General features: G+C 39.6%; 1 protein-coding gene across 32 annotated transcripts in view; it reads left to right on the top strand.

Moving 5' to 3' along the window:
- The window catches only part of LOC126282130 (AT-rich interactive domain-containing protein 2-like), a 287,639-nt gene that overhangs the window by 225,575 nt on the left and 49,532 nt on the right, over positions 1-12,532 (top strand). For 18 of the 32 annotated variants that reach the window (XM_049981624.1, XM_049981612.1, XM_049981603.1 and 15 more), the window contains 2 exons: positions 1,215-1,426; positions 3,439-3,754. In XM_049981624.1, coding sequence (XP_049837581.1) covers positions 1,215-1,426; positions 3,439-3,754 — 528 coding nt within the window. The remainder of the gene's footprint in view (positions 1-1,214; positions 1,427-3,438; positions 3,755-12,532) is intronic. The other 14 variants (XM_049981622.1, XM_049981632.1, XM_049981630.1 and 11 more) reach the window with 2 other exon arrangements.

Genomic DNA, 12,532 nt, shown 5'->3' with positions numbered 1-12,532 from the left:
ACTACAACGTGGTCAAAGGTAGACAACCATGATAGCATTTTGGTCTGAGCTGCCGGAGATGATGGTCATATGTTCGCGATGTGACTTGTTTGTGTGACTGAGTGCTTCTGAGAGAAACTTTAGCCAAAAGCTAAATCAGTCTTTTTGTTGTGCTTGTCCGCAATTCAAGTATCATCTTTACAGTGAGTAGGAACCTACCCTTTTCCTTACATTGTCAACAGAGAGGGAAAGGGGGGATGTCATTTGAGAGATAGGAAGGGGGAGAGAGGTTACAACATAAAAAATTTTCAATAGCTGCTACTTACCATCCTAGTTTATAAAATATCTTCTAAAATATAAGTTTTTTATTTAATGTGCTCCATTTAATATGATTGTGATTTTAGATTTAAGATATAGTTTTAAAATGCAAGTTTAAGTTCAGATTGTTTTTAGAAAGTTCAAGAGGAATGTTCTGCTGTAAGTGTAGTCAATTGTAAACATGTACTGATATTTTATACTGTTGTTTCTGTTTTTGTGTGAAATGTTGAGTATAATTTGTATCAAACTGTAGATGTTTGTGGTACGTGTACTTGCATCACTAAAAGATCCACAATATTATAAGCATTAGTCACTCCTTATTACATCAAATTCATTTGTTCTCTTACTTTTTGATAATCTATTCTTTGTGGAGGATTATTTACAAGAAAGCGTAAATTTCATACTACGAAAGCACTTATCTTCCTTCCGTGTAACCTACATGTTATGGCCTCATTAAGAAGGTCACAGTACATATCCAAAGTTTCAGGACTTATTCTATGGTTTGTTCTTAGATTTTTTTCCTTCAGTTAATGACTTTAACATACAATGTGTTTTGCATGTGAAAAGTGCAATGTTGCTAGTGATTTGTAATATTTGGGTTTTACTACAACTTGTTGCATTTGCCAGTCCATGTAGAGCAGGTAACCAAAGCTATACAACTTTCAGTATGACCATTCTTAGTAAAACCTGTTGTGTGAATGCCAACATGATTTTTTTTTTTTTTTTAATTGTATGCTTACTCGCTACCTCTGATGATGAATATGCTTGGTTGTCACTTTCTGGAAAGATGATCAGGACATTTAACATTGAAAAAGTTGATGACTATTACATTTTGTACGTGAAAATTTTGGAAATCGTGTATTGAAATGGGAAATACTCTGGGAGGAGGAGAATGTTGGTCAACTACAACTATGCAGGTACTGAAGGATACGACAACATCCACTGTCCAGCAGCCACTGCCTGGAGGGAGAGAGAATGCTGCAAGTGCTTCACAACACCCCAACGGCAGCAGTGATGGACTCCCGTATAAAACAGTGGGAACTGTGACTGATCGTACAGAGATGACCCACCCACTGGAGGGAAACTCGCATCAGATGCAGCAGCAACATCAGCAGCATGCACTAAAAAGGTGGGTACTGTCTTTCTTGCTGTATTGGGTATGAATGTGCATGGAAATTGTATTTTCTTTGCTGCAGTGTTTCATGTCCGTTTAACATTGTGAACATTTTATCAACAATGCAGGTTCTAAGCGTAGTTACTGTTCTATGTGTTAAAGTATGCTCAGTGACTTTATTGCTTTAAAAGACTGATGTAAAAATATGTAAAACTTTTGAAATAGTTAATGATTGAAATACCCAACTGATTCCTAACATTTTGTGTAAGTATTTAGTACCCTGCTGCAATTGTTGACAGATCTGATTTGATCCATTATAAATGGTTATTGTTGACAGAGTTTTTCCTGTTTGAAAGAGCATTAAAAAAGTCTTCAACAGTTGAAGCTTCAATTCCTTCTTCTGGGAGTAAGAGGGTTCAGGAGACAGAAATAGATGTATAGATCTTAGACACAAAACAAAACGGGTCAAATCTCTGAGATCCTATGATTAAGTAGAAACTAATAGCAAGCAGCTAGTAGTATATGAATACTTCAGTAGTTATTTAAGAACTAATGTCCAAAAGGAGACTTGTTAAGACACACACAGAGCCATAAGAAGGGAAAAGGTAAACTTGAATGGCAGAAAAGAAAGAAAGGGGGGGGGGGGGAGAGCTATTAAAAGGAGTGATGCTAAGAGAATTCACTTTTTTTGCTTTGCGATTGGGAGACATGGCGTAAATAGTGTGGATGTCAATCATACTGACATGTACTATCCGGTGTACTGTACTGTACTGTATTGTATTGTACAATAAGACATTATTTAGCCTGAGTCCTACTTCTGTGGGAAGTTAATTTTCACTGAGGAGTTTGTTGTGTTATGAGGGTACGGATACGTTTATTAGCAGCAGCTAGATGTTAGCAGAAGAGAAAGTACTTGATGAACGCTAGGCCATGGTACTGATGGAGGCTGCACATGTACTTGAAACATTCCCAGATAACCTTTTTACATGAGTTTGCAAGTCAGCTGGCATTTCGCATTATTCCTTACAACTCCTGCGAACTGTTTGTATGAAATATTTCTGGTGAAGTCAGGGCATTTGAGGGTTTTTCTAAACATTAACTTCTCTAAATGTTACATTTGCTGAATCCCAGAAGTAAACGTGTGATAGACATGGGGTCTGGAGGGTAAGTTAATTAAAAATGCCTCAGACTACTCAAAAACTGAGGTGTGAATGAGCTGCTTATGTACTGCCTTGGGTGTTCTTATAATGAATTCGTTTTTGGAGAAGTTTTATTAGGGGCTACATTCCATTACACTGTACCATCTTGATTATTAACAAGTGCGTGTGAAGATGTGCTGCTTCACTTGTTCTGTCAGTGACTTTCCTTACTTCCTTTTTGCTTGGTAACTTCAAGAAATGCCTCCCAGCAGCAAATAAGCTACAATCAATAAATGGCATCAGTTTAGAATAGGTATAATGTCAAATACTTTATGTATAATGTCAAATACTTTATGTATAATGTCAAATACTTCATGTAAATGAAACAGTCAGTAATTTTGATTAGTCAGAATATGTAAAATTAAATAAACATTTCTCAAAGAATGTCTGAAAATAGGAGGTCATTTTATAGTCATGTAAATACAGTGCGTTCCATGATGGATTATCTGTTTATTTGTACTTTATTTATATGTTGTAACTCTCAGTTAAGATGTTGCCAGAACACTTACTCACATTAGAAAATTGCTGTGCTGCGCATGGGCAGTATGTTAAACGTATCGGGCAGTATAAGTGATGCCTTCCCAGTTAATGAGTTTGTACTTAGATGTCAGAGACAGATGAGCGATTTGTCAAATTAACGTAGAATGATGCACAGTTATGTGCATCTCAAAAAGTTGGAAGTAATAGTACTTTTCTTAAATGAAGTTTGTAGTACATGATCTCCATTGAGTATTGTTGGGAACCTGCTTGGCTTTTTGTATTTAGCTCCTTCGCAACAAACTTGTTCGTTCTGTTTCACTTCCCTCATTTCACATTTTCCTATTTCAGGCCAGCAGATGAGGCAGGTCTCACCAGTGTGGAAGTAGAAACGAAGCGCCCGCACCTGGAGGTTAATGGTAATGCGTCACCTTCTCCAGCACCCTCTCCATCACCTGCATCTGCAGACACTGGAGTTCCAAGTTCGTCAGCAGCAAATCTGTATGCAGCACTGGCCGCATCAGCTCTAGAGGGAGAACTGGACCAACCAGAGCTGGAAGTGGTTCCTGTGCCTCAGCAGGCTGCAACTCCGACACCACAGCAGCAACACCACCAGCAACAGCAGCAACAGCAAACAGCAGGAAGCATACAGCTTGGCCTAAGACAGGTGTGTCTTGTAGAAGACTTAAAATTATTGTATATACTGCTTGCTACATTTGTCTGTAGCTATACACCGAGGTGACAAATGTCTTGGGATAATCTTCATATCATGTCAGACTTCCTTTTGCCAGGCATAGTCCAGCAGCTCGACTCATCATGGACTCCAGAAGTCGTGGGAGCTCCCCCGGAAAAATATTGAGCCATGCTGCCTCTGTAGCCGTCCATAATTGTGACGGTGTTGCTGGTGTAGGATTTTGTGCTTGATAGTGTTCCATAAATGTTCGATGGGATTTGTGTTGGGTGAACTGGCTGGCCAAGTCATTCCCATGAATTGTCCAGAATGTTCTTTAAACCAATCACGAACAGTTGTGGTCCGGTGGTATGGCACATTGTCATCCATAAGAATTCCGTCCTTGTTCAGGAACATGAAGTCCATGAATGGCTGCAAATGGTCTCGCAGGTACCCAAACGTAACCATTTCCAGTCAGTGATCAGTTCATTTGGCTCAGAGGACCCAGTCCATACCACGTAAACACATTCCACGCCAGTACAGAGTCACCACCAGCTTGCATGGCATAGTGCCTTGTTGACAACATGTGTCCATGTCTTTGTGGGGTCTGCACCACACACGAACCCTACCATTAGCTCTTACCAACTGTAATCGGGACTCATTTGGCCAGGCCACAGTTTTCTAGTCATCCAGGGTCCAACCTATATGGTCATGAGCCTAGGAGAGGTGCTGCAGCCAATGTTGTCGTCTGCTGCCACAGCCCATTAATGCCCAATTTTGCCACGTTGTCCTGACGTATACATTTGTCATACATCCCACATCAATTTCTGAGGCTATTTCATGCTGTGTTGCTTGTCTGTTAGCATTGACAACTCTAAGCAAACACAGCTGCTCTCGGCCATTCAGTGAAGGCTGTCGCCCACTGCGTTTGTCAATAGTGAAAGTTAACGCCTGAAACTTGATATATATTCTCGTCACACTCTTGAAGTGTAGCTTCAGCTACAATTCCACGTTTGAAGTCTGTTAATTCCCATTGTGTGACCATACTCATGTCAGAAACTTCTTCATGTGAATCATCTGAGTACAAATGACAGCTCTGCCAATGCTTTTATACCTTGTATATGCATTACTACCCCCTTCTGTATACGTGTGTATTTCAACCCCATGAATTTTGTCACCTTGATATTACACCTTTGTATTTTAACAAGAGTGGCTGCTCGTACAACAATGCTACGATTTTGAGATAGGGTGCTGATGAGCCAACCAGCCACCCATCTTACAATCTTATAATATTGTATAATTACACATAGTTTGCTTACTTATGTCATCCTCAGATATGTAGTTCATTAGTTTTAGGTTTAATCTCATGCAAAAGATAAGTGAACCTTTCTTGGTAGGAAATGCAGCTCAGGATGAAAATTTTTCTTTTGGTGCAGTGGACCGCTTGGTGGTACAGTGAACTGCTCCGTAACTTGGAAAAAGATATTATACCGCCTCCTTCTCAGTTTAGGAAGAATCATAATGATTGTTTATTGTTCCCTGTTCTAACACTTTAGTTGGTCAGATAGATGAGAGCAACCTTTAATTATCTGTGTGCTACTCAGGTATATTTATATTTTTTAAAGTGATATTTGTTTTGACGTTGAAAGCGGTTGGATGAATAAGTAATTATTTTATAACAACTCTTATGTTTCATAGTCAATATTACTTTTGTTTCAGACAGTTAATATTACCAGTATCAGTTTATCTAAGATCATTCTGTTTATTAATCAGTTTTTTTTACAATATCTTGACATAATTGAACCTTTCCTTGCTCTCATTTTTTCCACAATTAATTCACATCAGTCTGTTTCATTTATTATAATTGATAGTGTCAGACATAATTACATTAGACAGTTTAGTAGGACACACTAAGCACATTGATGTACGTTGGCTTAGTGGGCACTTTCAAAGCATTTTACAAGTTCTGAGTGAAGCAGTACAGTCAGTGACCAGGCTGCCATTTGGTTGTTGTATTTGGAACTATAGTAACCTGACCGGAGCCTCATCATTTTGCTTGCCTTGGTGGCACACTATTTTGTTGGCTCTAAACAGAAAACTTTTTAGTTATTGTACTATATTATACAACAGTGGCTGCAACACTACTGTCTTTTAGTTTCATCAGATCACACAATTATTAACATTAACATTAAATTGACCTATTTGACAATCACCAGTCCACTAACACTTTTATTCATATATCTGGAGAACCATGGCAGACCACCCGTCTAGTGACAGTTTCAGTGGTGACTCTTTATCATGAAACTCTTCTCACGATCAACAGTTTACAAACAGTTGAACACAGTTCATTACTGAAGTCACTACAAACACTTACTGTGGTGCATAACAGAAATGCTTATGAAGTACTACAGTATTGTAAGTGCAGTATTGTAAGCGCAGTTTATACTTGCCACAACCAAAGAAGTTCATGTGGATATTTCATAAATACATGTTATTACAAGAGAAATGATGTGATAATATCAATTGTTCCAACTATGATGATGGACTTTCATACATTTCATTGCATAATGCAAACTAAATGAGCATGAATTCTCATAGAAAATGTTAACTGAATACTTTTTAGGCATCATCACATTTACTTGGTTTTTGATGCCATAGATGTTGCTTGTGTGCTCTCAAGCTGCGCACTCAATACGCAGATGTTAACATGGGAATGGTTAGCTGTGAATTGATTAATTTTAGGTGGGGTGGGTTACGTAAAGACTTGGTTGAAATGTATTGGTGTGGATATAATTTGATTTACAGAGTAAATAGTTATGTAGTAAAAAAGGATTACAGAACCATTATGTCTGTCTCAGCAGGGAATTGTCTATTTATGACTACAGTTAGCATATTTGAAATATTATAAATTATTCAAATTTTATTTTATTTAGTGACTTAATTATTTGATGATAGATGTAATTCAGTCCAGAAAATTTAGGACAACAAAATTACAATTCAAACCTGGAAATTAAACAAGTGTAATGGCCTAAAGACAACAGTAATTTGTATGTATTCAGAGTTCAGTACCAATTATCTTCTAAGTTGATTAGAGTACAAAAATTTAAAACTTGTTGCAGTCAAGGCTGGAGTCATAGCTTTCTAATAGAATGAGCCCATATTTCCAAAACTATGGATTAGCTTAGTTGAAATCTACTATTACACGCTGTAGCAAAATTTTCAGTTATTAATAATTCTTTGTTAATGTGGTTTTCAGTAAATTTAAATACACTACATCATATTGACAATTAACACACAAATAACAAACTGGCACGGATAACATTTTTACAGATTTGGACAGATGAGTGCATGTGCGCACACACACACAATTTATTCTAGTGGACTGGGGTAGTTGGCCACTACTTCGAAGTGTGGATGCAGTAGTGGGTTGTCAGGGTGTTGGCTGCTGGTAGCATGTACGGTGTCAGTAGCCAAACGTTTTATTCAGTTTCAAGTTAAAACACTTGTAGTGTCAGCCTGCAGTGGTTATGCCTCCCTGAGCTGTGTTAATGGCATCAAGACTGGTGGATACTGAGGTGGCAATTAGCCAGCAACTGCCTTAATGTTAGTGCAGAGTAGGACTGCTGACACATGATGCGTGCAGTGGAATGTGGACAGACCCAGTGTTTCTCTCCAGTTAAGGGCAGGGTGTGTCTGTAGACGTGGAATCCTGATGCTCTTGTAGCAGAAGACAGGCTCTAGCACTGAAGCCGCCCCTGGGAGTACAGATGGTTGGGCGTTTACACTGCCCTGGATGTGAACTGCTGCCCTTTAAGGTAGGAGTCCAGCTGAGGCTGAAACGAACCCAACGTGGCCCACTACCTGGAATGCACCAAGTCGCCATGGACTGGACTGAATCCCAATAGTCGTCTCGTCAGTGGTGGAACCTGAGTCACTTGGTGGCATCGTGCAAAAGAGTGGAACCCTGTCACCCAATGTGGATCTCCCATCGTAGTAGATAATACTATCAATACTGTGGCTAGAAATGATGGATATTTATACTGCTTTGATGCTGATTTTTTTGTGCCAATGTACCACTTCTAACCAAGTACAGTGAAACCAAGCAGCAGCCATTAGATGTAGCAACTACCCCATCGTTGCTGTGGTCAGTCCACCTCTCTGCTGCATCATTGATGCTGTGAGCAATGGGGTGTGTCTGCCAATGTAGAAACTAGCTGGTGGTGTTGCTGTATCTTATGCAGTGATGGTTTGGATCTTGGTGTAGTGTCAATAGCTTGTTTGCATCAGGTATGGCAGTACTGCTGTAATCAGTTGTGCAAAAAAATAGTGGCGACTCTACAATACCTCCTTCTTTCGGTAGACTCGGTCTCTGTCTTTGATAAATCTGCAAAGACTCAACAAGTATGAACAATAGTGTACAATGTATACAGTCCCTCCTTCTGTACTAGTCAGCTTGAACCAGAGGGTTTTGTGCCAATGAATGTAATTCACAGTTCAGCCCACTGGCTTTCCATCTGCATCTGTTTGGTGACCCCTCTCAAATCTCCACAACAACTAGCAGGTTAGTGTCTTTAGGTCCCACTTTTTTCACAACTACGTAACAGCTAATTAACAGCAAGTTTGTGCAATAAACTTCTCGTAGAACTACACAACAGAACTTGCTGCTAGCATGTCGTCACACCTCCAGTGTGCCGTTTGCCATCACACAACAAATTCTTAAGGGAGTCATGCCTGTGGTCACATCAGAGCAAGTAAAGAATCTGCAAAAATCTTAAAAACGAGAAAACCTATTCAATTTCCTTATTGCTATTATATGTTACAATTCTTTAACTCTTCATTTTACATCTACAAACTAAAAATGACACTGGGGAACACGTTCTCTCTTGGTGAACCATCCTTATCAAATAATCTTTGACAGTACATAGTTGGACCTCATTAATCTCTTATGCTTGGCTTCTCTTTTCCTTTATCTAATGATCCTTCTTGTACGTGGCATCAGTTGCCCTTCTTTTCATTGGAAAACGTTATTCCTGACACACTCCTTGCACGTGAATTGTTTACAAAACTGCCACTCACAATATGCTGACAGGTAGTTCCCCTATTTGCCCCTGTGTAGTCCTAATCATATATTGAATTCTTTACACCATACATCTTTCTGGTAGCCTTGCTCACCTAAAGTAATTTCCTGGTGCATAATTGGCATAATTGGTACGAATCAAGCCAAAGTATGTTTGTTGACAGTTTACCTGATTTTTCCCTTAAGATGTATAAACCTTGGGAATGCTCTTCATTGGCGACTGTTTCTTGTAGCTGGAATATTGTCCCTAAGTTCCACCGTATGTTGCCAGAGGTCAATTTTTGCATGATGTTTGGGTATTAAACTTACCCTCAGGTTTGCCTCGGATCTTTCACTTACATTATACCTGTCATGGACAACTGCAGCTGCATTGTAAATAGTTTTCTTTTTGTGTCGCCACTAGCGCTGTCTGCAGCTCCACAGGGCTGAGACCTAGTGCTTGCACTACTGTAATATTCCAGTCTGTAGGCACATATTCCTCTACAAATTCAGTCCTGATAGCCTGAGCATTAAAGTTACAAGCACATTTCCTTATTCTTTTCCTGCCTCTTGCGTGTGTGGAGGTGGTGCCATCTCAGGTAGTGACATATCTGCGTCCTTCGGAAATAAAGGAATCTGCACCATTTCATTACTCTCGACAGTTGCAACACAAACAACATTATTAATAAACTGCTGGCCATTTTCCTTAGTATTTACAACAAGCTCACCATCTGCAATTCCGGTCTTAACAACACAGAAATTGGTGACACATCTGGCCCAGGCTCCATAACCTCTAATCAACACCCATTATTACCCAGTCGGGTAGATACTACTGCACCTGAATCACCCCTGCAGCTATCCAAGCGTTTATTTACTTCACAGAGAATACAGCTACTTCATCTGACACGCACGCGAGCGCGCACGCGCGCGCACACACACACACACACACACACACACACACACACACACACACTCCAGACTCCACAGTTTCACATGATATTGGAGCTGACACTTTACCCTACTCTCCTGAACTTTTACAACACTAGTATTTGGCACACCAGATAAACTCTCAGGAACTTGCACGATGCCTTCTTCTAATATTCTATGATCCGTATTCCAGGAGTCATGAAATCATCCCTCAGAATGTCGACATGTTTACATTTGACAAGGCCATCTTACACTTAACTTCTTTGAGTCACTAGTCTTCTGACTCATTTGATGCGGCCCGCCATGAATTCCTTTGCTGTGCCAACCTATGTCCTCAATTGTTTGCTGGATATATTCTGATCTGTATCTTCCTCCACACTTTTTACCCTTTACAGCTCCTTCTAGTACCATGGCAGTTATTCCGTGATATCTTATCAGATGTTCTATCATCCTGCCCCTTCTCCTTGTCAGTGTTTTCATATATTCCTTTCCTATACTGGGGAGAGCTTCCTAATTCCTTACCCTATCAGCCCACCTAAAACATTCTCCTGTAGCACCACATCTCATATACTTTCATTCTCTTCTGTTCCAATTTTCCCATAGTCTGTGAGTCCCTACCATAGAATGCTGTGCTCCAAATGTACATTCTGAGAAATTTTTCCTCAAATTAAGGCCTACATTTGATACTTATAGACTTCTCATTGTCAGTAATGCCCTTTTTGCCAGTGCTAGTCTAGTTTTCATATCCTCCCTGCTCCGTCCATCGTGGGTTACTTGGCTGCCTAGATAGAATTCCTTAACTATGTCTACTTCTCACTTCCCGATTGTGATATTAAGTTTCTCTCTGTCCTACTGCTTCTTGTTACTTCCGACTTTCTTTGATTTACTCTCAGTCCACATTCTTTACTCATTAGACTATTCATTCCATTCAACAGATCCTGCACTTGTCTAAGGACAGTAACGTCATTAGGAGATCTTATCGTTGATATCATTTCACCTTGAATTTTAATCTCACTCTGGAACCTTTTTCTTTTATTTCCATCATTGCTGCTTTGATCTATAGAGTGAACAGTTGGGACAAGGCGCTACATCCCTGTCTTACATCCTTTTTAATCTGTGTAGTTCGTTATTGGTTATTGTCTTATTGTTCCCTTTGTTCTTTTACATATTGTATATTACTCATCTTTCCCTATAGCTTACCCTGTTTTTTATGGGATTACCGTCATCTTGTGCCATTTTACATTGTTGAATACTTTACCAGGTTGACAGATCCTATGAATGTGTCTTGATTTTTCTTCAGTCTTTCTTCCATTATCAGCCACAGTGTCAGAACTGCCTGTCTGGTGCCTTTACCTTTCCTAAAACCAAACTAATAATCATCATCTAACAGTTTTGCAGTACGCTTTTCTATTTTTCTGTGTATGATTCTTGTCCGCAACGTGACACGTGATCAGTTAAGCTGATTGTGTGATAATTTTTACACCCTGACCCTTGCTGTCTGACTGATGCGTTCCTGAAAGCTTGATGGTATATCACCAGTCTTACACATTCTACACATCGGTGAGAATAGTTGTTTCGATGCCAATTTCCCCAATGGTTTAAGAAATTCAACGGAATTTCTATCCTGTCTACCTTATTTCATCTCAAGTCATACAAAGCTCATTTAAATTTTGATTCTAATACTGCATAACCTGTCTTCCCTGTCAACTCCTGTTTTTCTTTTCCTTTTTTTCTCACCTCCTAAAACATCATCAGACAACTCCTCCCCCTCATGTGGCCTTCAGTGTACTCTTTCCACCTGTCCACTCTTTCCTCTGCATTTAACAATGGAATTCCCATTGCAATCTTAATGTTACTGACCTTGCTTTTAATTTCACCAAAGTTTGTTTGGATTTTCCTACATGCTGATTCAGTCACCACCGAGGGCAGCACGTACAACTCGGCTATGCCGCGCATGTCAACACGTGCGCGAGAATCGGTATAAATACCGCGACTGCACCTGGGCTCTTCAGTAGTTGTGTACTCACCTGATGATGGCCGGACGTCTCTGGGCCGAAATATCGTGGCAGAATGTCGACGGGATCCGGCTGCATACCCGGAAATTATTAGAAGAACATTATTGAACCTCTTTCTTTCTTCAATCAGCTGAAGTTTTTTTTCTGTTATCCATGGTTTCTTCACATTTTACTTGTGTCTTTCTTTCCACCCCCCCTCCCCCCACCCCCTTTTTCCTCTTCAGTTCAACTGCGTAATGAGCTATTCATTATCAGAGTATGTATAGCTTCAGAGCACTTCAAACATCACTCTTCAGCTCCTAGTACTTTCGTATCCCACTTCTGTGTGTGCTTATTGTTCCTGACTCATCTCTTAAACTTCAACCTACTCTTCTTCATTACCAAATTGTGATCTGAGTCCATATCTGCTCCTGGGAATGTCTTACAATCCAACATCTGATTTCAGAATCTCTGGCTGATGTAAACTAAATGGAATCTTACCTTATCTCCTGGACTTTTTCAAGTGTATGTGCTTCTCTTGTGACTCTTGAACAGAGCATTCACTAGATTTAATTACTCTGCCTGAGTGGCTGTTCATAATTATTACTTTACTGACACTTCCTGGTAAAATTCAGCTTCACCTCCTAAATTGCAACAGATGGTTGATTTCTTATAAACCTCTAGGAGTAGAGAGAGAGAGAGCTTCCAGCTTGTTCTGATTCATGTTGTTTGTTAAACTTTAATGTAACAATAAAAGTGCACTGTTTCATTTTATTAATTTGATCTGGTGAAGCACTT

This window comes from Schistocerca gregaria, chromosome 7, assembly GCF_023897955.1.
Source record: "Schistocerca gregaria isolate iqSchGreg1 chromosome 7, iqSchGreg1.2, whole genome shotgun sequence".
Classification (NCBI taxonomy): Eukaryota; Metazoa; Arthropoda; class Insecta; order Orthoptera; family Acrididae; genus Schistocerca; species Schistocerca gregaria.
This window is presented reverse-complemented; position numbering and strand designations above follow the sequence as displayed.